Source organism: Rhinatrema bivittatum, chromosome 3 (assembly GCF_901001135.1).
Source record: "Rhinatrema bivittatum chromosome 3, aRhiBiv1.1, whole genome shotgun sequence".
In the NCBI taxonomy this organism is placed as follows: Eukaryota; Metazoa; Chordata; class Amphibia; order Gymnophiona; family Rhinatrematidae; genus Rhinatrema; species Rhinatrema bivittatum.
In genome coordinates, this window is record NC_042617.1 from 297343718 (window position 1) to 297369672 (window position 25955).

The window sequence follows — 25955 nt, forward strand, 5'->3', positions numbered from 1 at the left end:
TTTATTTTAAAGAAAAATGTGAATAATATTTCATTAATGTTCCATAGTGTTCTTTGTACTATTACAGATATATATACACACACACACACACACACACGTTTTTATTTACTTTTAGTTCCTTGGGGCTACCTCTAGAGGCCTGCTCTAATCATTAGGCTACCCCTCATGCGTAGCAGAGTATGATTAGAGCAGTGGGCTGCTAACCAGGGTTCAAATCCCACTGCCACTCCTCGGAACCTTGGGCAAATCACTTTATTCTCCACTACCTCAGGTACAAAATTAGATTGTAAGCCCTCTGGGGATACAGAAATACCTACAGTACCTGAATGTAATCTGACGTATTGAAAGGTACAATATAAATCAAAATAGAGGCAGTAGAAGTATAGGGGGTTGCATTAGTTGGGGGAGGGGCAGCTTTCTTCAGGCCACTCTGGCTTTTTAATATGATGGCAGCCTCTGGCAAAGGGGCTGCCATCACGTATAATTTTTTAGGTCAGCAAAGCTGTGGTGTTTTACCGCTAGGAAAATATGCGGCATTTAGTAAACTGTTATATCGAATACTGCAGTTTCACAAACCCCCACAATGTTTTCTCCTCAAAGGAAAGTATAGTGGCTTAATAAATAATAGGCCCCCCAAACAGACTTATCCAGGTAATAAGCTGGGTAATGCTAAATATGTGTTATTCAAACAAGTTAGCCAGACAAGTGTCTCCACCCCAGAAACCCTGTACCACCCCTCACTTAGCTGGCTTTTAACCAGATTTTAAAAAGTTTGCCAGCTAAATTTCCTGACTATGCCAGGATATTCAAATGGAACCACTTAGCCAGTCAAGTCTATGCCCAAACTTAACTGGCTAAGAGGCACTGAATATCAGGCCTGAGGAGTTTATAGGTACAGTACAATGTGTTGAAAATTTTTAAGAAAGCTATTTCATCTGAAATGTTAAGTTATAAATGGGAAGTTCCTGACTGCCCAGCAATAGCTTATAAAGAGATATCAAATACAGCAGTTTTGCAAGGCACACTGCAACACGGAGTACCACTTTATTGGTTACTGACCAACAGCCTCATTTCTGATCAGGGAGCAGGCATGAGTGTACTAAAATGCAGCAAATGGGAGCTGCATCTGATACTCACTTCTCTACCAAGTTCTTTGCTTTGAGGATGTGATGGAGCTCAGCAGAAGTCTGCGGGCCTTGCAGTTTCTGCCCGTTCAGCATTTCTTTCTCCAGCTCTTCAATTGACTGAAACAAGACAGCATCAGCTAATCAGCACCTAACAGTTCCCCAAAGCCTCTTTCACCCCACGTAAGCCCCTCTTCAGATTAAAAGAGGTAACTAGGAAATGGTGAAGTTCTGGAGCGTCAAACTAAATGCCCTGAAAATGCTCCCTATTTCCAAAGTCCGCTCCTGTGGATGCTAAGAGTGGAGAAGCTAAAACAGTTCTGCAGTATTTTCTATGGTCACAGGAAAGCAAGTGAAGTCAGGGCATCTTCTCCTTTACTCAAAAAGCTTAGTAAACTAAATTCTGGAGAGATCTTAATGACCAGTTGCTCTTGAGACCAAGGAATGCAGGAGAGTTGCCTGCTTCATACGTGGAATAATGTAGTAATGTTGTAATTTCTGGTTAGAGTCTCTGCTCACTGCAGATCCCAGAACAGTCTCTCAGCTTTGTTTCATTCTTAAAAGGAGAGTATAGAAAACTAAGAATACTGTGTGTAACCATAAGAAAGACTGTGGTTTTGGAAAATGCATCCTATAGTAAGTGATAAGTGTATGTATTTATTTAAAATACTTATAGCCTGCACTATCACCTGTTCAAAGCGGATAACAAATGTACATACACAATAAAAGCATAATAGAACAAACATAAGACAATAAAAAAATCCATAAAATAATTTACATTCTCATATCAAAGATTAACTGCACAACAACCCACAACCAAAAGGCGTGTCAATGTAGCAATACTCAAATCATATCCTCAAAGTCCTGCTCAAATAATAATTTTTCGGAACCTGACAATAGAACCTCCAGTCTTCAGGTCATTTATTCCAAAGGCAAGGACTTGCCATACAGAACACACTCTCCCTCAGGGCTTAATCTGTAGACAAAAAGGATATGGAACTGAAGAGCAGGGGCTGGGGGTGGGGGAGGGGATCAGATGAGGGCTGGGTGTGAACTCTCTCGTTCTCCTAAACACCACACATACACACACATATATGCAAACACACTCTTCACACTTTTCCTCCTCATCCCAATGATCCTTCATCGCCAGCCCCTCAACTGCCAGCCATTCTTCACCCACTAGTGCTCAATAAGCTCAGGGTAAGTTGGGGGGGGCAGAAATACACGCTACCACTGGCTCTGCTCCATTTCTGCAGGGGAAGCAGAACTAATTTACGCCACCGGCCCTACTCTGCTTTCTTGAGTCCCAGAAAAAAAAACGGGGGCAGAATGTCATTCTGGGTTGTTCCACCAGAAATTAAGCCCTGGGTAACAGATACTAAAAAGTGTTGAATTAGCAAAAGTTTGCAACTTGTGAGCTGTAGTGTCAACCATCAAGGCCAGGGCTGAAGCTCTGATCACTGGCACTACTGCTCATAAGTTTCAGACGCGCTAATGCAAACCCTTTTTGTGTCTCTTCTTTGTTCTGTAGTTTTTGCTTCTCTGTAGAACAGGAGGAGATGGGCTGAATTAGGGAGCAGAGCGGCTGTTCTCTGCTTTGTCCACAGCAGCTCGCCCCCTTCTCCCTTGCAGGCTGCCTGGAGGAAGGGGCTGGAGCAGATCACTCCTACTACAACTCTTCCTCTTAAGTCTGAAAAGAAGGGCCGGAACTGCGTTCCAAGCCATTCTCCCACAAATTAAGCCCTACTCTCCTGGTAGATCTGTCTGACGGCTGGTCCGGTCAGAAGATTCTGGAAAGAAGATCTCAATACACGCAACAGTGATAGGGAATAAATTCTGCGACCTGGATTATGTCAGCCTCACAGTATCACACAATCTTAAACCTCCCCTTCCCACCTCACAAACACTACTTTACTTCTTTCTACTCTTGCCCTCCTTTCCTTGTGTTTGCAGAAGTCCCGGCCCTCACCTTCCCAGTTTTAGCAAATGCTTCAGCCACTTTCCGGTTCCTTCCGCCATAACAAGTAGTGATAAGGTCAGCAACTCCACAGCTCTCTAGGAAGGTGGCAGAGGTGACAGTACCAGTGCAGAAGAGCTTGGAGAAGGCAATCATCTCCATCAGGCCCAGCCGGATAACCGCAGCCTTGGTGTTGTCCCCAAACCCGAGGCCATCGCAGAAGCCAGCACCCACAGCAACAATGTTCTAAAGAGGAATGAGAAGCAAGTAAGGCTATGTTAAGCACATAAGAAGTTATCATACTGGGTCAAACCAACGGTCCATCAAGCGCAGCATCCTGTTTCCAAAAGTGGCCAATCCAGGATAGAAGTAGCTGGCAAGTACCCAAACATTAAGCAGATCCCATGCTACTAATGCCGGTAATAAGCAGTGGCTATTCCCTAAGTCAACTTGACTAATAGTTTATGGACTTCTCCAGGAACCTGTCCAAACTCTTTTTAAACCCAGCTAAGCTAACTGCCTTAACCACATCCTCTGGTAACAAATTCCAGAGCTTAATTGTGCAATGAGTGAAAAAGAATTCTATGATTTGTTTTAAATGTGCTACTTGCTAACTTACACGGAGTGCCCCCTAGTCCTATTATCGTATTATTGTAATCCATCCCTATTCTCTAAAAAGCCCAGCATTCTCCTCCTCTTATCATTATCAGATAAACCCAATCACCTAGAACAGACTAATCTACTCCTGATTTTATCTCCACTGCATGCATGAATTTGTAATCCTCCATTTGTTAGGAAAGCCAGAACCACATCCCTAGGCATGCAATAAGACAAAACCATGCCTGAGTTAGTCTCTCCTAGGTGCCACCAATAACCCTATATCCTCTCCATCTGGTGATCATGAGAAACATTGAAAATTACTCCAGTATAAATAAGGCTGCCACTTCCAACACAGAGCCATATGCCACTCTGTCGTCAAATACGACCTACCTTGAGAGCGCCACAGATTTCCACCGTATCAGCCTCCTTCACCACAGCAATCCTGAAGTTGAGAGTCTGAAAAAGCTCTTTTAGTATCTTCCCATGTTCTTCGTTCCTACTACCTGCCAAAGATATGGTGATTTAACCTCTTGATAACATGACAAGGAAATAGGTCAGTGAGATGGTTAGCAGCAGGCAAGGACATGAAGCTAATAAGTTAATGTTAAAAAGGGCTACACAGAGCCAGTCCTGGTTTTACTTTATTGAAATCTATGGAACATAAGAAATGCCTTGATGGGTCATAAATCCATCAAGCTCAGCATTCTGTCAAGCATTATCATAAGGAGTAGCCGCCTAGTGGTTAGAGCAGTGGGCAGTGGTTAGGGCACTGGCTATGAACCAGGTTCAAGTCCCACTGTTGCTCCTTGTGACCTTGGGCAATTCACTTTACCCTCCATTGCCTCAGGTAAAAACTTAGATTGGAAGCCCTCTGGGGATAGGGAAATACCTACAGTACCTAAATGTAATCGACTTTGAAGCACTGAAAAAGTGTGAAAAGCGGAATATAAATAAATTAAAAAAATAAATAAATAAAAATAAGTACTTGGCAGATCCCATGAAGTAGACCTATTTCTTGTTACTTGGTCCCTGGGTTAGCAATAGCTTTCTTTAGTCTACCTGGCTAATAATGTGCTATGGACTTTTCCTCCAGGAACTTATCCAAACCTCTTTTAAACTCCGCTATGCTAGTTGCGTTGACCACGTCCTCTGGTAACAAGATTCTACAGTTTGACTGTGTACAGAGTAAAAAAGTACTTTCTACTATTTGTTTTAAATCTGATGATTGTTAGTTTCATGGAGTGTTCCCTTGTTTTGCTATTATTAAAGGGCTAAATAAGCCCTCCTTTATTTACCCTTCCACCCCACTCATGATTTCATAAACTTCTATCGTGCCCTGAGCCATCTCTTTTCCAAACTGTAGAAATCTAACCCATATAGCCTCTCATCATAGGGGAGCCATTATATTCCCTTTTTCATTTTGGTTGCTCTCCTCTACAGCTTTTCTAGTTATATCTTTTTTGAGATGGGATGACCAGAACTGCTTACAATACTCCAGGTGCGGTCACACCATGGATCAATGCAGGGGCAAATTATTTTCCATTTTATAGTCCATTCCTTTTCGGATCATTCCTAACATTCTATTTCTTTGTTTGACCGCTGTCATATACATTGAGCTGAGAATTTCAATGTATTGTCTACAAGACCTCCCTGGGTGGTGACTCCCAGGTGACTCTTGTAGTTGGGATTATTTTTCCCTAAGTGCATCACTTTGCATTTTTCCACACTGAATTTCATCTGCCATTGAGATGCAGTCTCCTAGTCTCACAAGGCCATTTTGCAATTCCTCACAATCTGTTTTAACAACTTTGAATAATTTTGTGTCATCTGCAAATCTGATTACTTAACTTGTCATTACCTTTTCCAGATCATTTATGAATGCATTATATAGCACAGGACTCAGTAGCAATCCCTGTAGTATTCCACTAATGACCTTTCTCCATTTGGAAAACTGACCATTTAGTTGTGCCTTCTGTTTCCTGTCTTTTAATGAGTTCCCAATCTATAATAGGATATTGCCTCCTATCCCATGACTATATAATTTCCTGAAGAGTCTCCTATGGGGGACTTTGGAAAATCCTTGAAAATCTAAATATACTATATTAACTGGATCACCTTTACCTGTATGTTTTATTTACACCTTCAAAAAAATCTAAAAGACTGGAAAATCAGGACTTGCTAAAATCATATTGACTTCCCCATTAAGCCATGCCTATCTATATGGTCAGTGATTTTGTTGGCTTCTACCATTTTGCCTGGCACACACATCAGGCTCACTAGTTTATAGTTTCCTGGATCACCCCTGGAGCCCTTTTTAAAAACTGGCATCATGTTGGCCACTTTCCAGTCTTCAAGTATTGTGGCTGTTTTATATTTCATGTTTTATTTCTTTTAAAGCTCTGGGGTGGATGCCATTTGGTCCCGGTGATTTGTTACTCTCTATTTTATCAATCCGATCTAGAACATCCTCTATTATCACAGAATCTCCACCATTAAAGAATGCTTCAAGTTACGGGTATGTTTCCAACATTCTCCTCAGTAAAGACTGAGGAAAAGAATTCATTCAATGTTTTTGCTATTTCCTTGTCCTCCTTTAGCACACTGACTCCCATCACAGGCATTTTGCTTCAAATATACTTGAAAAAAGTAAAATTGGTTCTTATCTGCTAATTTTCTTCCTGAGGTACCATGGATCAGTCCAGACTCCTGGGTTTTGCCTCCCCCACCAGCAGATGGAGACAGAGAAGTTTTGACTCTGCCCTATACCCTCAAGTGCCACCTATAGTCCGTCAGTATTACATGGTATCAAAGCAGAACATCTTAAAACTAATTAACCAGAACATTGTGAACTTCATACCGGCTATGACTGGTGATAAAAACCAGATCACTAACCCCAAGTAGGAGCAGAACCATTGAAGTCTTCGAAAAAACTTTGAAAAAACTATTCTGCAGAGAGTACAAAAAAAGTATTGAACGAGCGGACTCTCCAGTATCTCCATGCTGAAGAAGGGCAGGACTCTGGACTGATCCATGGTACTACAGGAACAAAAATTAGCAGGTAAGGACCAATTTTCCTTTCCCTGTACGTACCCGGATCAGTCCAGACTCCTGGGATGTACCAGAGCTCTACTACTCTGGGTGGGACTCCGAGAGTCCCGCTCAGATCACTCCTTCGCCAAACCCCTCAGATCCTGGGGTCTGAACATCCAATCGGTAATGTCTAGCAAAGGTATGCAAGGATTTCCAAGTGGCCGCTCTACACATCTCCTGTGGCGAAATTTGCTGACACTCTGCCCACGAGTCTGCCTGCGAACGCGTAGAATGCGCATTAAGACTGACCGGAAGCGGCCGATCATGAAGCAAGTAGGCTGAATTAATAGTCTCTTTCAACCAGCAGACGATCATAGCCCTAGAAGCATTGTATCCTCTTTTGGGACCGCTCCAGAGCACAAAAAGATGATCCGACATACAGAAACCATTGGTAACCTCCAAATAACATAGTAGAACACAGTGTATGTCTAGTTGCCCCAGATCCCTAGCTTGGGGATCACAGTTCTCCAAGTCCTGAAAAGACAGGAGTTTGATCGACTGATTGAAGTGAAAGGCCTATACTACCTTCGGAAGAAAGGAAGGAACCATCCTGCAAGGAGACCCCGTATCCATAATTCCGAGAAAGGGCTCCCTGCAGGACAAAGCCTGGAACTCAGACACCCGGCGGGCTGAGGAAATAGTCACAAGAAAAACCACCTTTAAAGTAAGATCCTTTAGCGTCGCCCGTTTTAAAGGTTCAAAAGGTGCCGTACATATTACTCGGAGGACCAAATTTAAACTCCACGATGGACAAGCATTCCTGACTGGAGGACGCAGGTGTTTAGCCCCCCTGAGAAACCACGTCACATCCGGATGCGCAACCAAGGGCACACCTCGTATTTTACCATGGAAACCATTACACGTGCCGTCCGTGGCAGACCCGTGGCCGGCCCCCTCACCTTTCTTCAATGACTCCAGCTCCTGGTTCCTCCTCGCTGACGGCGGTGGACTGTCAGCTCCGTCCTCGGGCCTCCCCTGGTGCCTCCGGCCCTGCCGTGGTCCCTGGTGTTCCCGGTCCTGCTGCCACTTCTCGTCGGGCCTCTCTGCGTAGCCCGCAGAGAGATGCTGCTACTTGCGCCGTGCCCCTCCCTAGGCGCACGCACCATTGATGTTTAAGTAGAGACCGCGGCAGGAACCTAGCCGCGGCCCCGGATGATGACGTCAACACAGCTATAGTATTTAAGTGCAGGCTCCACTCCCTAGTGTTGACTTTGCAACAGGTCTCCTCGATGGTCGAGTACTTGTTGCTTCCTGAGATTCGTCTCATCTCTGCATTACTGTTCCTCGTTTGTTCCTGGTTCCTGTCTCCTCGTTCCTACCTCGTTCCATTCTTCGGATTGACTACACGGTCTTGACTCTGCTTTGCCTGACCATACTATTGCCTATCTCCAGACCCAGACCTCTGCTTCGCCTGACTACGCTACTGCCTATTCTCCAGACCCTGACCTCTGCTTCGCCTGACTACGCTACTGCCTATTCTCCAGACCCTGACCTCTGCTTCATTTGACTGTGCTTGAATATCTTCGTGATCAGACCTCAGACTTGCTTGCCACAGTCTTTGGATTGCTGCCAGCTCTGACTCAAGCCTGTTCTTCGACGCCTCTTCAGCTTACTCCCTGGACGTGGTTTATTCAGGCTTTGGCCTGCTCTTGAGCGTCCCCTGTCTGCTTCCGTTCTATTGGCGCTCGGGTTTCCAGGACACTGCCCTGTTCAGAGTAAGACTGTACCATCTTCCACCTGCTGTCTCTGGGCTGAACCAGACTTTACTTCGACTTTACACCGAGGCCCACCTAAGTCCTGCCGGCCCCAGCACCCAAAGGCTCAACCCGCGGGGAACGGGGGCTGGTATAGGTGAAGCTCCAGCGGCCTCTGTCTATCAGCCCACTCCGCCTGCCGACGGTGGGGACCCGTAGTTCCCTACCTATGGGTTGCGTCAACCCCACCTCGGCCCAAGGGTCCACCTCCGACGCAACAGAAACAACTGAGGGCCGCTACCTGTACCCATAAAGAGCTACATGAAAGGCCTTTAACCAGGCCGGCTTGAAGGAAAGATAATATATCAGGCACCAGAGCTAGAGTAGGATTCACTTTGCGGTCTACACATCACGACTCAGACCATCCAAATTCTGACATAAGCTAAAGAAGTGGAGATCTTCCTGGAATGCAAAAGGGTAGTGATGACCGCGTCCGAATAACCCTTGGTCTTCAGTCTTTGCTTCTCAAAAGCCATGTCGCTAGGCAAAAGCGATCTGCCTCTTCCAAACAAACGGGACCCTGATGCAGAATATTCGGAAGGTCCCAGAACCTCAGGAGCCCTTCCACTATCAGGTTTAAGAGATCCGCAAACCATGGACGCCTTGGCCATTCCGGAGCTACTAGGATTCCTTCGGATGGGTGAGTTTTGATGCGCCTCAACACTTTGCTGATGAGAGGCCACAGCGGAAACACATACAGAAGGACATGCCTTGGCCAAGCGAGAACCAAAGCATCCACCCCTTCCACCATTGATCGTCGGCACAGACTGAAGAAACGAGGAGCCTTAGCATTACGGAAGGTCACCATCAAATCGACACTTGGTGTGGACCACTTGCTGCAAATGAGATGGAATGCTTCCTCGGAGAGCTCCCATTCACCGGGTTTGAGACGTGATGACTGAGAAAATCGGCTTGGACGTTGCCCACCCCTGCAATGTGAGAGGCTGCAATGCTGGCTAGGTGTTGTTCTGCCTAGCCTATCAACTGTTGGGCCTCGATCGCCACTGTTCAACTCTTGGTTCCCCCCTGGCGATTGATATAGGCCACTGCCATCGCATTGTCCGAAAGAACCCTGACGGGCTTCCTCTGGAGAAGCGGGAGAAAGGCTTGTAACGCTAACAGCACTGCCCTGGTCTCCAGATGATTGATCGACCATTGGGATTCCTCCCCAGATCATTGGCCCTGCACAGACTTTCCTTGGCACACCGCTCTCCAGCCGGAGAGACTGGCGTCCATGGGGATCACCGTCCAAGTGGGAATCTCCAAACTGACCCCCAAGTGCAAATTGTCCAAGAGGAGCCACCAATCGAAACTGGAACATGCAGAGTCCGTAAGAGGTAGTGGAAGATGAAATTGCTTGGATACCAAGCTCCAGCGAGAGAGCAATACTGACTGAAGCGGCCTCATATGAGCAAAGGTCCATGGGATTAGCTCCAAAGTAGAAGCCATCAATCCAAGGACCCGTAAATAGTCCCAAACTCTGAGAAGATTGTGAGATAGCAAGTCCCGAACTTAACCCTGCAGCTTGATGATTCGCTCCTCGGTGAGGAAGACCCTGCCTAGATGCATGTCTAACAGGGCTCCCAAGAACTCCAATGACTGAGAGGGTACCAGTTGGCTCTTGATCAAATTGACCACCCAGTTGAAGAATCTGGTTCACTGCTGCGCAACAAAGCGACGCCGACTTCGCCCGAATCAGCCAATCGTCCAGACAGGGATGGACTAGCAGGCCTTCCTTCCGAAGCTTCGCTGCCACCACAATCATGACCTTGGTAAAGGTTCTTGGTGGCCGTTGCTAAGCCGAAAGGAAGAGCGCAGAACTGAAGATGGTGACCCAGTATGGAAAACCGGAGAAATTTCTGGTGAGCAGCTCGGATTCCAATGTGCAAATATGTTTCCGTGAGATCCAGGGACGGTAGATACTCTCCCTTACATACTGACGCAATGACCGACTGCAGGGTCTCCATGTGAAACTGGGGCACTTGAAGACATCTGTTGACCCTCTTCAGATCTAGGATGGGCCGGTACGTGCCTTCCTTCTTGGGCACCACGAAGTAAATGGAATAGCAGCCCCTTCGCCGCTCCGCAGGCGGAACTGGAACAATGGCTCAGAGATTGAGTAGATGGCTCAAGGTGTACCCTACCGCCCGACGTTTCTCCCTGTAAGAACAGGGGGAAAACGAGAAAGTGGTCTCGAGGGCACCAAGCAAAATCTAAAGCGTAGTCGTGTCTTATCACATTGAGGACCTTCTTGTCTGACGCAGGCTTGGCCCATTCCTCGTAAAACAGAGACAACCTGCTTCCCACCACCGGAATGGAGGAATGAACCGGCCTCGCCTCCTTGCGCTGACTTAATTCCTGCTGCGGCTTGGGAGGCCCCAGATCTGCCAAATCGACGCCCTCAAAAGGACTGTGACCAGGACTGTTGTCTGCCAGAGTTCTGCCTAGAGGATGAACCAGCCAAACGGGAGGACCGAAATCTCAGATTTCCCCGGAAATGAGATCGAGATGAAGAAAAACTTCTCGGCTTAGGCTTATCCTGCGGAAGACGATGCACCTTGTTCTCTCCCAAGGACTGAATCATATCCTCCAAATCTTTATCGAAAAGAGGCTTACCCTTAAAAGGCAGGGAATCTAACTGGGCCTTGCAGGAGACATCAGCAGACCAGTTCCGCAACCAAAGCAGCCGGCAGGCGGAAACAGCTGAGACCATAGAGCGGGCAGAGGTCCATATCAGATCATAAAGGGCGTCCAGGCGCCCTGCTTGAACAACCTCCTCCTCCGATAACAAGGTGTTACTCTGCAATTGCTGTACCCAGCGGATACCTGCCCTTAAGGAGAAACTGCTGCACATGGCAGCCTGCACTCCAAGGGTGGTCACATCAAAAATCTTCTTGAGCTGAACTTCTAACTTATGATCCTGGAGATCCTTGAGGGCCGTTATCCCTGTCACCGGGATGGTCTTCTTAGTAACAGCGGACACCGCCGCATCCACCTTAGGGACTCGGAGAAGGTCCAGGGCATTGCTTTGTTGATTTTTCAGACCCAAATCCAGAATGTCACACTCCTGAAACAACAAGTCCGTGACTGAAAGATGAAAGGGAAAGGATTTGGTTGGACCCTGAAGACCCACCATGACCGGATCCACAGACCCCATCCGAGAGTCCTCTGCAGGACTATCAATGCCCAATTCCTCCAGGATTGCGGGAATAAGAGGACCTAACTCGTCCCTGCAGAAGAGACGGACCACCTTCAGGCCATCTCCGTCAACCCCATGGGGGCCATGACCTGAAAAAGAATCCTGTCAGCGTCGGGATCCACCCCCAGAGGGGGCTTGCCCCTGATTTTCTGCTCCTCTGGCTCCGAAACAGAGGAGGAGTCTGCCCCTGGGTGAGATGAGGCGGTCCGAAGAGGGCACTTAGCTTTCTGGCCCCTTCCAAATGTTTTACCCTCTTAAGGTCCTTTCTGCCCTTTTTGGCCACCTGCGTAGCTGCATCACTCTCTGACTGCCTCTTTGCGGACCTCCTGGCCTTAAAAGCTTTGTGCAGCAATAAAATGAAATCTGAGGAGAAAGAGGAGGAGGAGGAGACTGAAGCCCCCTTGGGACTATCCTCTGCCGGCAGAATTGGTGCTTCCCTTGGCATGCGGCTCCCCCCCCCCCCCCCCGGAGGCCGTCCGTTGTGGGGATAAGGGGGAGAATTTCCTTCCCCCTCTGCGGCTTGCGCTGCTGCGCAAAAAGTGGACAAAATGGCGTCCGTTCCCGCGGATCAAGCCACGGTCGCCCTGGTCCTGCAGGCACTCTGTGCGACCGTAAAAACACTGACCCTGGCACCTCCTGAGCACCCCTCCTCCCCCCCGGGGAAGCAGGCAGAGCAGAGCCCATCTCTAGAGACGCGCGCGCATCGCCGCACCACACGGCATTAAGAAAAGCCTCTGGGGACCGGTAAGGGACAGCGGCAGTGAAAGCAAGGCAGCAACAATTGAAAAACAACGTCGGCAAAGCGGAGAGCCCAGGCCCGCCAGAAGGCTCTGCTTTTCTTTTTCAAACCTGAGAGAAGAAGGCTCGGGTCCTGTCCTCTGGGGGTGAGTGAGCTGGGCTCCTCGCTATCACCCCCAAATGCAGCAGGTATGATAGGGTAACAGGGTCCTCAACCCCTAGTACCCACTGCCTCAAATACCAGGAGGGATGGGCCCCGCGGGACCTGCCAACCCCCTGGGAAGTTCTAGGATGATTGCTTCACTCTTCACCTTTTTTTTTTTGTTTTAGAACTAAGCCAATATAAAGAAAAAAACCTAACAATCTAAAAATCACTCCTAGAACTTCTTTTCTCTCTCTCTTTTTTTTTTTTTTTTTTTTTTTAACTAACTACAGACTGTAGGACATGCACCTCCACCATCTGCTGGAGACAGAGAAATACTGACGGACTGTAGGTGGCACCTGAGGGTATAGGGCAGAGTCAGTCAAAACTTCTCTGTCTCCATCTGCTGGTGGGGAGGCAAAGCCCAGGAGTCTGGACTGATCTGGGTACGTACAGGGAATATTTTATTATTAGTTGGCCTATCATACTGCTGTTTTACATCTAACTTGTCAGTGCTTATTCTCTTGCTTATTTTCATAATTTGAGTCTGCATGCCATTTATTGAACGATGCACTTTTATCCTAAACTACTTCCTTTTCCTCACCATTAAACCATGCAGTCAGTCGTTTGGTCACTTTCAATCTTTTTTAATGCATGGAATACATTCTATCTGGGCTTTCAAAATAGTATTTTTAAACAATGTCCACTTAAAGTTCCCATTTCTCTAAGAAAAAGCAAGAATTACAATGTCCATAGACACAATAGAGGAAGACCAGGACTGAATGAGGGTATCCATTATGAATCTAGTTTTTAGTCCTAGTGGCAGTTGAAGAAAGGATGAAGGCAAGAGAAGGGAATACAGCTCTTACCAATGGTAGTTTCGCAGAATTTCTCATCTGCCACTTCATTGGCTATATTTGCCCCCATCAGGACACTCATCTCAATCCCCAGTCTCTGGTGGATGATGCTGGAAATTAATCGCAGGCCTTCTGGACCCTCGTCAACTCCCTATAGGCAAGTTTTCAAAGGGTGAATATTTATTTTATTTATTTATTTAAAAACTTTTATATACCGGTATTAGTATGCATACATCATACCGGTTTACAATGTAACTTTAAAGGTAGAAATTACAATGAACAGGGAGGGCGAACAAGGAGGAGTATACAAAGAGCAGGAGGTGGAGGAATTAAAGCAATAAATAAAAACTGCAACGGACTATTTACAGGAATATACAAGGCGTAGGCAAGATACTTGCAGAAGTCGGTGTACTTAATCAGGGTAGGCTTGTCGGAAGAGCCATGTTTTAAGTTATTCCATGTACACACATCCCATTTCAAACCAGGCTCTTGCATCCAAAGTATACTATACTGTTCTAGATCTCATATGTTCCTACATCTTATAGGCCCTAGAATCCTAATAACTCATGCCATGGTCTACTCTAGACTCCTCCCCCATTCCTACTATGTGGTTGTTAGAAATTGTAAACTGCTGGTTAGGATATATGATGGAATTCTGTTTTTTGGGACTCATCAGGAGCTTGGAAGAGCCTTTCAGAGGCAGTATAGCAACTTTTTTGAGACTTTACCTGGGGTGATATTTTTTCACTTTATTTCTCAATGATAATATGGACTTTTTTTTTTTTTTTTTTTTTTTAGTTTCCATGGTCATAGTCTTATAATTTAGCCTCAATAAAACAGTTATTCCATCCATCCATGCCAGGCAGCTCCAATAATCATCAAGCACAAATACTAGTCTACCTTTTGACTCAACAGCAATGAAGTGCCTAAGACCTAGGTTCAGTTCTCATACTGGAAGCCCAGCAAAGGAGGAGGAAACTGCTATGGGCAAACAAAGACTGAAGCAGATCTTGGATGTACCTTGATAAGGGAGACCCCTATGGCGTTCTTCTTCACATGATCCTTCAACTGATCACACAGTTTCCCAATAAACTGGTGCGGCACCACAAACACCAAGATATCGGCATTGGCTGAGGCATCCAGCAGTTCCGGGACAGCCACCTGTCAAAGAAAATGCCAAGAAAGGCAGAGCAATAAAACCAACAAGGAAGCACTTAGCTTAGTTTCAGAATGGAGAGTTGGACTCCTGCTTCCTCTAACCTTTTATTTCTCTCCCTTATGGTGATGGAGACCATTTGGTAGTAATTTTGTATTTTGTAAATTATATTAAATCTACATAGACAGCTGTAACAGTAACCATGAGCCTGTTCAACCATCAGTATATGCACCTGCTCTACAACTTCCAGCTCACAGCTATTCAGTTCACTAGTATTAAAAAAAAAACGCTTCAACCAAGATCTTCTTCTGATGACATCAAACAATAGCCAACGGATTAGTTTATGAAATCAAGAACAGGATGAAAACAGGCTGAATTTTATGATCCATTTTCACTTTACAGTAAAATTAAAAAAGTAACATTTGACCAAAATCTTGAGCAGAGAAGGTGGGAGGTGCAGTGAAACTTCACAGAAGAGTTTACCTAAAGAACTAGTCAAGCGATAGAAATGGCCATTTAGAAACACTTTTTCCTAATGGTTAGTTTCAGTATTGTGAGGGCAGGACCACTGAGTAATTTCTTCCCAAGCGATAGAAGAAAAGAACAAGCAAAGGGTATACAAAGAAGAATGGGAGAGTACAGAATTGTAATCCCTGCTCTCACTCTCTAGTCCATGTTAGGAAGACAGCTCAGATGGTTCAAAACATTTCTTCTCCAGTCTTCTATCCTGGAGCTGCTTAGAACACTCCAAACTCAACCGGTGCTTCCTTCCAAGAGTCCTGGCGCGTTCCAGGTAACCTCTGGAAGGAAATATTTGAATACTGCATTGCCGAATACTTTGAACCATTCTGCACCATTAACATCTGTTCAGGTGTGGCTAAATACAGATAAGAGTTACACCTGGAATGGCTCAGAATTGCTACACAAAATATTCCCCTACCTCATAACTGCCAGGTTGCCCAATTTCTGGAGAATGACTAAAGGATGTGCCTGGTTTTCCAGTGTGCACCCCAATGCAAATGTAGGATATTTATCCCATGCTTATTTCATTTAAAACTAGGGACCAAAATACATCATGAGGACATCAACGCCAGGACTGGTCTGATCTCCAAGAACCAAGTCTCACAGTAGCTTGGCTGTGATCAATAGCCTCAAAAAGTTCTGGGACAACTCCAGATAATCCTATGAAACGATAACTAAGACCTGGTTGGACAGATGATCCCTGGAGTGTCTTGGGGTAGAGTTATTTCTACAATTTCAGTTATGATGCAAAATCACTCATGTGATGTATAAGAACTTAAGACATGCTATACTAGGTCAGACAAAGGGCCCATCAAGCCCAGTATCCTGTGTCCAACAGTGGCCAATCCAAGTCATAAATACCTGGAAAGTACCCAAACATTAAATAGATCCCAAGCTACTATTCCTTATTGATTAATAGTAGTTTATGGACTTCTTCTCTAGGAACATATCCAAACCTTTTTTAAACCCAGTTACACTTACTGCCATACCACATCCTCTGACAATGAATTCCAGAGCTTAATTGAGTGAAAAAGAATTTTCTCCTATTTGTTTTAAATGAGCTACTTGCTAACTTCATGGCGTGCCCCTTAGTCCTTCTATTGTCTGAGAGAGTAAATAACTGATTTACATTTACCTGTTCAAGTCCTTTCATGACTTTGTAAACCTCTATCATATCCCCCCTCAGCCGTCTCTTCTCCAAGCTGAACAGCCTTAACCTCTTTATCCTTTCCTTACATGGGAGCTGTTCCATGCCCTTTATCATTTTGGTCACCCTTCTCTGTACCTTCTCCAGTGCAACTATATCTTTTTTGAGATGCAGTGACCAGAACTGCACACAGTACTCAAGGTGCGGTTTCACCAGGGAGCGATAGAGGCACTGTGACATCCACTAGAAGTGTTTTCCCAATTTTGTGTCTATCAGAAAAATGGTCAGTACATCTGGCCAGGCAGGACCTATTAAGTGGCCACAAAGTAAGGTGCAGCTATACATAATATGACCAGATTTTTTGTTTTCACAACACAGCCAGTTATAATGCAGAAAAGAAAGCAGGCTTGTTGGCATTACAGAGTCTTACAGTCATGGTCCCCATTTCCTACAGCAGATCAGGCACTAATTCTGCCGCAAGCATTAGAAAATTCTATGGCAAAGTCTCTGAAATTCTGCAGCACAGCTACATGATTTCACACATTAAATATAAATAGCATTTTGCTTTATGAAAATAAAAAAAAGTTGTTTTCCAACCTCTTATGTGTGGGTTTCATTATTTTATTGAATTTAGTTTCCAGGGTGGAAGAAAAGGAATCTTAGCAATTGATGCAGAGAAGGAAGGGCAACCAGCATGGAGATGGGATTGGGGAGGAGAGTGAGGGAGAATCCGAGCTAGGGGATGGAGGTGGAGGGATCCCAGAGCCAAGACTGAAGGAGGGAAGATTTCCCCCCCCCCCCCAACACCCCCCCTCCTGGTGCTGTCCCCATTTCCTTTTTCACACATGCACCACCTCCAAAAATCTCTCTCAGCTATTACCCCAGCCCGGACCAATCCTCTGTCAATCCCCCCCAACAAGGTCCAAAAACATCTCTCAGCTGCTCCATGCCAGCCCCACAGCAATCCCCTTTCAATCCCTCCCCTTCCAACTGATCTCTCACCCCTTACCTCAGTGTTTTTCAACTTTGCATTACTTTTGTACCCTTTTCAAAGGTTTAAGATCTCATATACCCCCTAGTTTGCAAAAATTCAAAATTTAAAGCAAACACTATTCTTAATTTTTTTTCCCTCTGCCTTAATTGTAAAGGTGTTTCCTTTTAGTCTCTTCTCGGCTTCCATTTTGTTTGTCATCAAACTTTATTTCCTGGTTCTTCTATTTTCTCTTTCCTTCGATGCTCGTCTCCTTTCTTCATCCATCCCTCTCATCTCCTTTCCCTTTTTTCCAACTCCCTCCCATTTCTTGCCATTCATCTCTTCATTTATCACCTCTTCCATGCCCTCATCTCTTCCCCTATGGACCATTCTGAGCCCTCTAATTCTTTACTAGCTCTTAACCCCCTTTCTTCCTTTCCCCATACTAGATAGCCCTCCATCTCATGCTATCTCCCCACCACCAACAGCCAGCCTTCCACGTCCCTTCTTCTTGACCTCTCTTCCCACCTCTCCCTGTTTACTCTCTCTCCAGTTGCTAGCCATCTCCCTAGTCTTGCCCTCCCTTTCCTGGCAATTAAGCAGCAGCAGCAACAGAGCAACTACCACAAGCACAAAAAGAGAGAGACTCAGGAGATGCTGCCAGCCACAGTCAGTAGACATCAGGCACCCGGGGGGGGGGGGGGGGCAGTGAAAGTGCTGCACTTCCTGTCTCCACAGCTGCTTCCTCTTTCCCCATGTAAGCATTTCCATTCAAGAAACCCATGCCACAGAGAGACAGAAGGAAGGAGGAAAGAAAAAGCACAACACTTTCACCGTGCCCCCACAGTGCCTATGGTCTCTGTTTTAGTTCGACAGCCTACTGCCTTGTCTTGTTCTTCTTGTGCTAGTAACAGAAGCCTCAAGCTCCCCTCTCCTGTGCAGCAATAGTGATGAACAACTCTTATTTCTCCAGCTCAGCATACGGCAGGATCTCTTGCTCGAGGTTACCGCTTTATGTATGCAACGGGAGGGACTAGATGCCCTCTGCAATTCAGTCTCCTGCATGGTAATGGTGGTGGGCGGGGTCAGTACCCTCCAAAGGGGCTTCCATGGATCTCTGCTTGAGAACCACTGCCTTGGCTGGTGCCCTCAGATCTTCCCCCCCAGCTCTTCTTTCACTGCCCTAATTCAAATTTCTCTCACGTCCCTTCCCCTCTTCCCCTGCCAATCCCCATGGCACCAGTCTAGGTCAACAAGAGGGGGTGCTGAGCAACTATGCCTCGGGCCCGGCCCTCTTCTGCTGCTGCTGCCCAGCGCCCAACTGCTGAGTGATTTAAATCAGCAGCCAGGCAACAGGCAGTACTGGCCAACAGGAGACTCAGAGGCTCGTCTCCAGCTAGACAAGACAGCTCATTTAGTTTTTTTCAGGAGAATACAGGCAGAGTAAGGGGTTGGTAGCAAAGAATCTGAACACTGCAGGAAAGTTCTTGGAAAGACAAGACCACTGTTATAGGTAAGATTTGTCGCAAAAGGGGAGGTGATGGTTACTAAGAGTCCACTTTCTGAAGAGGCGATCGTTACCCCCCCTCCTTACCACGTTGGGGGGCAGCTTGTGGCCAGGCAGGTATTTGACGTTCTCATGCTCCGTGTTGATGATTTCTGTGAGTTTCCGCCCTCCAACCAGCTCCTCAAACACCCACATCTTCACCGTGCTGTCAAACTGGGGCAGGCTGGCTGCATTCTCGCCCACAATTTTTGCAATCGCTGACCCCCTGGAAGGCAAAGGGAAATGAGCCCCATGGGAAAAGCGTTCCACTAAGCCCCCACCCCCAAGACCTCTGGCATGCAGGTCTAATTTAGTCTTCACCTTGGCCAATCACTTTCCTCACATTTTAGTTAATGAGCTTTTTACAAAATTAGTCAATTCAATGATGTTGAAAACATCTCTCGCTTTCAGAAAATCGATTTCTTTAAAAAGGCTCGTGTCCACAGTAATAATTTGTGTGTATATAACATGCATTGTAATTCTAAACACCCATGCAGCTACCTCTAGGGTCTGTGGTAGAAAACAAAATAAAAACACATCATGCCCGGGCCTCCAAGAGTAGTTGGAGGGGTGGGGGTAATTTCTGGATTACCGAGATCACCTCCCTTCCCACCCAAGTCACAATTCTTCCTCCATGAAATATTTTCAGTTTTTGGAGTCCATTGCTGAATCTTAATCACATGGTCTTTCACAACTTTCCTGCTGAAAGACGTTTCCAGTGCTACAGACTGAAAAAAGCACCCCCCCCCCCCCCCCTGTGCTCACCGGAAGGGTCTGGAAGGCCCCATTTTCTGCTGCCAAACAGTACACACAGCCAGCACATCACACATCCATCTCACTGCCTTCAGCTCCTCTCTCACTGTTCAATGGTAGCAGCAAACGAGTTTGGTACAAAGCTACAATCCAATCACGTTTACCGAGGGTGATGAATCAACCATTTCCGTTCCTTGTTTTACCTGGCCCGTGAAATAGTAAACAAATCTGAGAGACCAAAGCAAGGCAGATGCTATAGACCCAAGGGGAGATTAATCCATTTTACCAAAACAAACCCACAGGTTATAGCATTTGTAGTCATGGCTCACCAGCCAATGAATGACAGTTGGGACTTCTGTCCACAGTCAAACTATGATGCATTAACAGTGTTGGCAAATTCTGCCCAAATGAACAGTGAACTTCTAGCAGAAGGCAGGGGACAGGATAGGGGAAGATGATCAAAGAACACAGGGGATGGAGCAGCAGGAACTAATGCAGATTACAGAGGAATGCAGGACGAAAAGGAAGAAACATTAATGCAGGGTAAAGGGTAGGGATGTGCATTCATTAAGTCACTCGTTTCGGCAGCACGCGCAACCTCGTAGGCTTATAGAACTTGTGTTATTTCCCATAAGGGGTTATGCGCATACTATCCATTTTATGCATGTACTGTAAATCCACAAGGTATGCACATACCGCTGAAACGAATGATCTAACACATCCCTAATAAAGGGGAAGGACGCAAGGAAAACTAATACAGGACAAAACATTTTGTGTTTGCGTCAGACACTGAGGTTTTGGTTTTTTTTTTATTATTCTTTCTTTACAAAGTTCTGAGTAGACAAGTATCCAGGCCAAAAATTAAACCACCCAACACTTTCACTGCCAGAGAAACCATTCTCTCTCTTTCTCTGCATATCCAGACTTGCATAAAGGTTTAATGTATTAGAACAAAATCTATCATGAAAATTAATGGTATATCCCGAACCTTGGAATGGGGCAGAAAATGCAGTAACAAGCATTCAAGACAGACAGGAGAGGGGAAAACATCACAAGTACAAGTCATGGTGCGATACAAGCAGCTTTACATTAACTAAGGGTTCTCCTCCCTTATACTACTGTACCCTGGGGCCACTGATCTCCTTTTCCTTTGTCATAGGACAAGCAGCACAATCTCCTTTCCCTGCACCTTAAGAGGCATGAGGCTTTAGTAATCAAAACTCATGCAGGGATATAGGAGGGGACTATTGGAAGGCATGAGGAGGGAACAGATAAGAACAAGGCCGGTTTAGTGTAATGGTTACTAGATCTCATAGGATCTCTGTTATCTCCCTATGCATCAGGCAGCTGTTCAGGGATAGTACTGTACTGGCCCAGTCCTAAGATAACCACAAATATAAGGCAATCTTCTTACATTTGGGGTATGTCTGGGTCCAGATCTCACCTTTTCTGCCTCTTCCCCACTGGAATGCTGCTGCCACCAGACTATACTGCCTTTTCCCCTTGGCTGCGATTATAAGAAAAAATAGGTTTCTAGAAATGTACTTTTCCAAAAACTCTCATCTTGTAATTGGGCCAATACAGTAATAACAAAATGTTCTGTCCTTGGGCTTAATGTTTAATAGCATTTGATATACTGCACAACATCTGAGGTATCTGAACAGTTTACAGTCATTAAACTTTTACCGTCAGACACAATATGAGAAAAAAAAAAAAGCCTTAGTAAATCAGGTCCCTTGTCTCCCTTTTGTAAACTGTCATAACAGCATCAAAACCATTAGCCAAACCTTCCACCCCAGAAGTGGCTGCTTATGGGTGTCTAAGTAATTGAACTGTTCAAGGCGATTACATCCTGCTTGGAAAAATGACAACATACAACGTCCTAAATATCAATAGTATTGGGTAAAGAACTGGCCGCTCAGCAACGCCAGGCACCGACGGGAGGTGGGTGAAAGGCAAGGAGTGATGTGGGTAGCGATCACCATCAGCACGGGCCAAAATGTATGTGCCAGAGGGGAAGGAACCGCAGTGCTGGACTGCAGACAACGAGGCTTCTGTCTTTTATATATTGTTCTGAGCAAACGAGGCCAAGCCAGACATCCCCAGATTCAAAAAAAAAACAAAAAACTGACGTGGACTTGAACAAGCTCAGGAAAACGTCGATAAATTTGACACACAAACGTTTTTAAAACGTTTGTGTGGTTTGGTTTTTTTTTCGATTCCCTGCAGGTAGCCCGGGACACGGAATAACGTCCGTTTGCTGTAAACTGGGCACAGCGTTATTTATTTTACCATTACCGGTCTTCACTGGCTTGAAATAAAGAAGCGCCTTCTGCGTCAGGCAGACAACTATCAAACAGAGCTCGCAAGTTGGAGATAACTGGAGATTTTATTTCTGCACCCGGAGCTGCTCCCCACTCTGTTTTCAGGAGAAGACAGCCCAGCCCCTCCCCCCAAGTCAGTGCCACTAAAACCCGCAGAAATAAACCCGGGTCTGGACATCGTCTCCACCAGCGGCACCTTCGGCCCCCCCCCCCCCCCCCTTCTCCACGCCAGGGACACTCACCAGTTTCCTGAGCCCACGATACAAACTTTCCGAGGAGCAGCCATTGCAGCCTGCGGCTCTGCGCGGCGGCGGCGGCGGCCGGGAGTGAGAAAAGGGGGGGGGAGGGGGGAAGGTGCACCGAGAGGATCCAACTCCCGCCACCCCCCACCCTGCGGAGTCCGAGCAGGCTGCAGAGCCCCGCCCACCAGCTCCAGGACTTCGAGCGCCTCAGGGAAGCCCTCGAGGGCAGGGCTCCGCCCACCCTAGCTGATAGGCCCCGCCCACACGCACCCGAGTGGCTCTCTGCAGAAAGTCTATTTCCACCCTATTGCCTTCAAAGGAAGATGAAGAAAAGACTCCGCCCAGAAGGGATTTAAAAAAAAAAAAAAAAAAAAAGTTTTAAGTTGCTGCCCATGGAGTATTAATAAGTAAACTATTATAGGAGGCCAAAGGGCAGCCAGAAGTACAGGTGCCAAAGTGCATGAACGATTAATTTGCTGATAGGGAAAGTTAGATTAAATCAAATATCTTGCGTGGCACAGTGCGGATAAAAGTGACTTGTCCAAAGATCGAGGGGGATGGCAGGACCTCTTCCCGACTCCTATTCCAAGTGCTGGAAAGCCAAGCCTGACCTAAAGCCTCCGCACCCCGGGGGTCATAGGACATCCCTGCCAGAAAAGGAGCAAGGTGCTGTCAATTTCTACTACCAGACTCCACCTAGGTTGGGCTGTCAAGTTACCAGAAAACAGAGTCCCTCTACCACTATAATATGATTAAGGTTCCTCATTCGTTTAAAACCTATTTTCGCCTTTGCAAAAATCAGGGACACTATCAGTTAAAATCGGTTGAAATCTATTTTAACCCGTTAAAAAAAAAAAAGTGTAGCTTTCCCACATCTCCTTCGCCAGAAGAAGTGGAGCTTGTAGAGGAGGGGGCCTGGACTATGCCTACAGCAAAAACTAGGGTACAAGCTTCCCATACAGACTACAGTGCAAGTTCTGCTGGTAAATGCCCTGCTGGAAGGAGGGCAGAAGTGAAAAAAAAGGACACAATGGGAAGGGGGAGAGAGGAGAAACTGGGAGGAGCAGGGCCAGTGCTTCCATTAGGCAAACTAAGTGATTGCCTAGAGCACCAACATTTTAGGGGTGGCAAAATGATGTCAGCATAAGACCTACAGGGGCAGCTGTGTCAGAACCAATATCACTAAAGAAAGGAAGGTTGGGCTGGAGCTACTGCTGCTGGTAGGAGGAAGTTTCTGCGCTGGAGGTAAGTTTAGGGATGTGGATTAGCGAAGGTTCACCTAAGGCACCAAATACTCTGGCACCGGTCCCCAGGGGTCATTAAATTACAAAAAAGAAAACAAAAAAACCACACCCTTTCAATTAGCCCTGACAAAGTTTGAAAGTTATGTAACCCTTTACATAAAATGTTGGGGAATCCCTACTTTTAGGACCCTAATCTGCTTAATAGCATACACTTTTTCAATATATTTATAAATGATCTGGAAAGAAATACGACGAGTGAGGTAATCAAATTTGCAGATGATACAAAATTGTTCAGAGTAGTTAAAATCACAAGCAGATTGTGATAAATTGCAGGAAAACCTTGTAAGACTGGAAAATTGGGCATCGAAATGGCAGATGAAATTTAATGTGGATAAGTGCAAGGTGATGCATATAGGGAAAAATAACCCATGCTATAGTTACACAATGTTGGGTTCCATATTAGGTGCTACAACCCAAGAAAGAGATCTAGGCGTCATAGTGGAGGCACTGGGCAACAAATTTTCACAAAAGTCAAGTTACGGAAATGAAATTAGTCAATTCTTATACATTTCCATGTGCTAAACACGAATGTGACTGTGAAAATGCAAAATTGGCTCTAGTTTTTTTGTAATATGCAATAATATAATTACATCTTGAATTGTATGCCAATAGTAGGAGACCTACGGTTAATACCTTTTGAAAAATGAAGTCATAGACTACGTCTTAGATTTCTTTGCTTGTCTCTTGTACACCTGTTCGGGAGCAACTCTGCGGAGTGTCCAGCAGTAGTCAGCCAGCATGAATATTTCACATGCTCACCCTTTCTGACTGGGCTTCATATAGTACACTGCTGACTTCAGCTTACTCAGCAGCAGCATGGCAGTAGAACTGCATTGCATCAGAAAATGATGTAATAAACTCTGGATGATGTGTACATGATGGTGTTATACAATATGATGCAATATTACATCATTCTAGGCTAATTTACAGTCCTACTGGATAAATTTACATGACTAAACATAGAAAGTGAACTATATTAAATATCTTCAAAACGAGAGCCAATAAAAACTTTTCATGGTCATATTTGTGTTCAGCACATCAAGATACTACAGAGTAGGACCTTTTTAGGTCAGTAACACTTTCATTGTTGCCCAGTGAACACATTGAAATCGTCGGTTCAGTGTGCTGCGGCAGTCAAAAAAGCAAACAATGTTGGGAATTATTAGAAAGGGAATGGTGAATAAAACAGAAAATGTCATAATGCCTCTGTATCGCTCCATGGTGAGACCGCACACAATTCTGGTCGCCGCATCTCAAAAAAAGATATAATTGCGATGGAGAAGGTACAGAGAAGGGCTACCAAAATGATAAGGGGAATGGAACAGCTCCCCTATGAGGAAAGACTAAAGAGGTTAGGACTTTTCAGCTTGGAGAAGAGACGGCTGAGGGGGGATATGATAGAGGTGTTTAAAATCATGAGAGGTCTAGAACGGGTAGATGTGAATCGGTTATTTACTCTTTCGGATAATAGAAAGACTAGGGGGCACTCCATGAAGTTAGCATGTGGCACATTTAAAACTAATCGGAGAAAGTTCTTTTTTAATCAACGCACAATTAAACTCTGGAATTTGTTGCCAGAGGATGTGGTTAGTGCAGTTAGTATAGCTGTGTTTAAAAAAGGATTGGATAAGTTCTTGGAGGAGAAGTCCATTACCTGCTATTAATTAAGTTGACTTAGAAAATAGCCACTGCTATTACTAGCAATGGTAACATGGAATAGACTTAGTTTTTGGGTACTTGCCAGGTTCTTATGGCCTGGATTGGCCACTGTTGGAAACAGGATGCTAGGCTTGATGGATCCTTGGTCTGACCCAGTGTGGCATGTTCTTATGTTCTTATACACACCATTTTTACTATCCTAGCTTCTGTCCTACAAAATAAACTGAGGAATCATTTTTTCACAGATTTTTCTCCTGTTTTCATTTTAGATATAACACACTGATAAATTATCAGGAAAAATAAAATAAAAGCCTCCCCCCCTCTAAATCTAATTTACACAACTTTTGTTCAGCTGAAAGTAGGGAGTGGCAGGAGGTAACTCCAACAAGCCAAAATACTAAAATCCTTCCGGAACCTGAACAAACAAGGCAAGATCCACTCTACTTTGCTGAAAATGCAAAAGGACTGCAAATCAAGAATGCTAAACTCAGTACCACCATATCAACCCAATTATAAGGCAAAGAATGATTATTTTCTTTAAATATATTGCTAGAAACATGCCTCTGTTTATAATCCAGGCAAAGAGTCAGCAGAGACCCCTGGCCTGGTGTGGGAAAGGCAATGCAGCCGATACAGATGATGTCCCACAGGGGAAGCATCAGCAGTACCCAGTCAGTGTCTCAGCAGGGAACGAGGTAGAAAAGGTAAGGTCAGGAAGCAGCAATAACTTATTTGCCCACACAGAAATGGTCATGGTAACTTGTTTGAATATTTAGTTGAGTAGCTGAAATCAGCCTGTTTCTATTACAAACTATGAGGAACTTTTGAAAGGCAAGCCCCATTAACAGGTTAAAACAGAGGTGCAACT

The 25955-nt window shown here is 45.4% G+C and overlaps 1 protein-coding gene across 1 annotated transcript in view; it reads right to left on the bottom strand.

The window, feature by feature from the left end:
- GPD1 (glycerol-3-phosphate dehydrogenase 1) overlaps positions 1-22282 on the bottom strand; it is a 31944-nt gene extending 9662 nt beyond the window's left edge. Inside the window, exons 1-7 of the mRNA XM_029595014.1 lie at positions 22125-22282; positions 18854-19031; positions 14482-14622; positions 13474-13612; positions 4072-4184; positions 3094-3327; positions 1138-1244 (exon numbers count right to left, since the gene is read on the bottom strand). Coding sequence (XP_029450874.1) covers positions 1138-1244; positions 3094-3327; positions 4072-4184; positions 13474-13612; positions 14482-14622; positions 18854-19031; positions 22125-22168 — 956 coding nt within the window. The 5' untranslated portion in view covers positions 22169-22282. The remainder of the gene's footprint in view (positions 1-1137; positions 1245-3093; positions 3328-4071; positions 4185-13473; positions 13613-14481; positions 14623-18853; positions 19032-22124) is intronic.
- Between the last annotated feature and the right edge of the window lie 3673 nt (positions 22283-25955).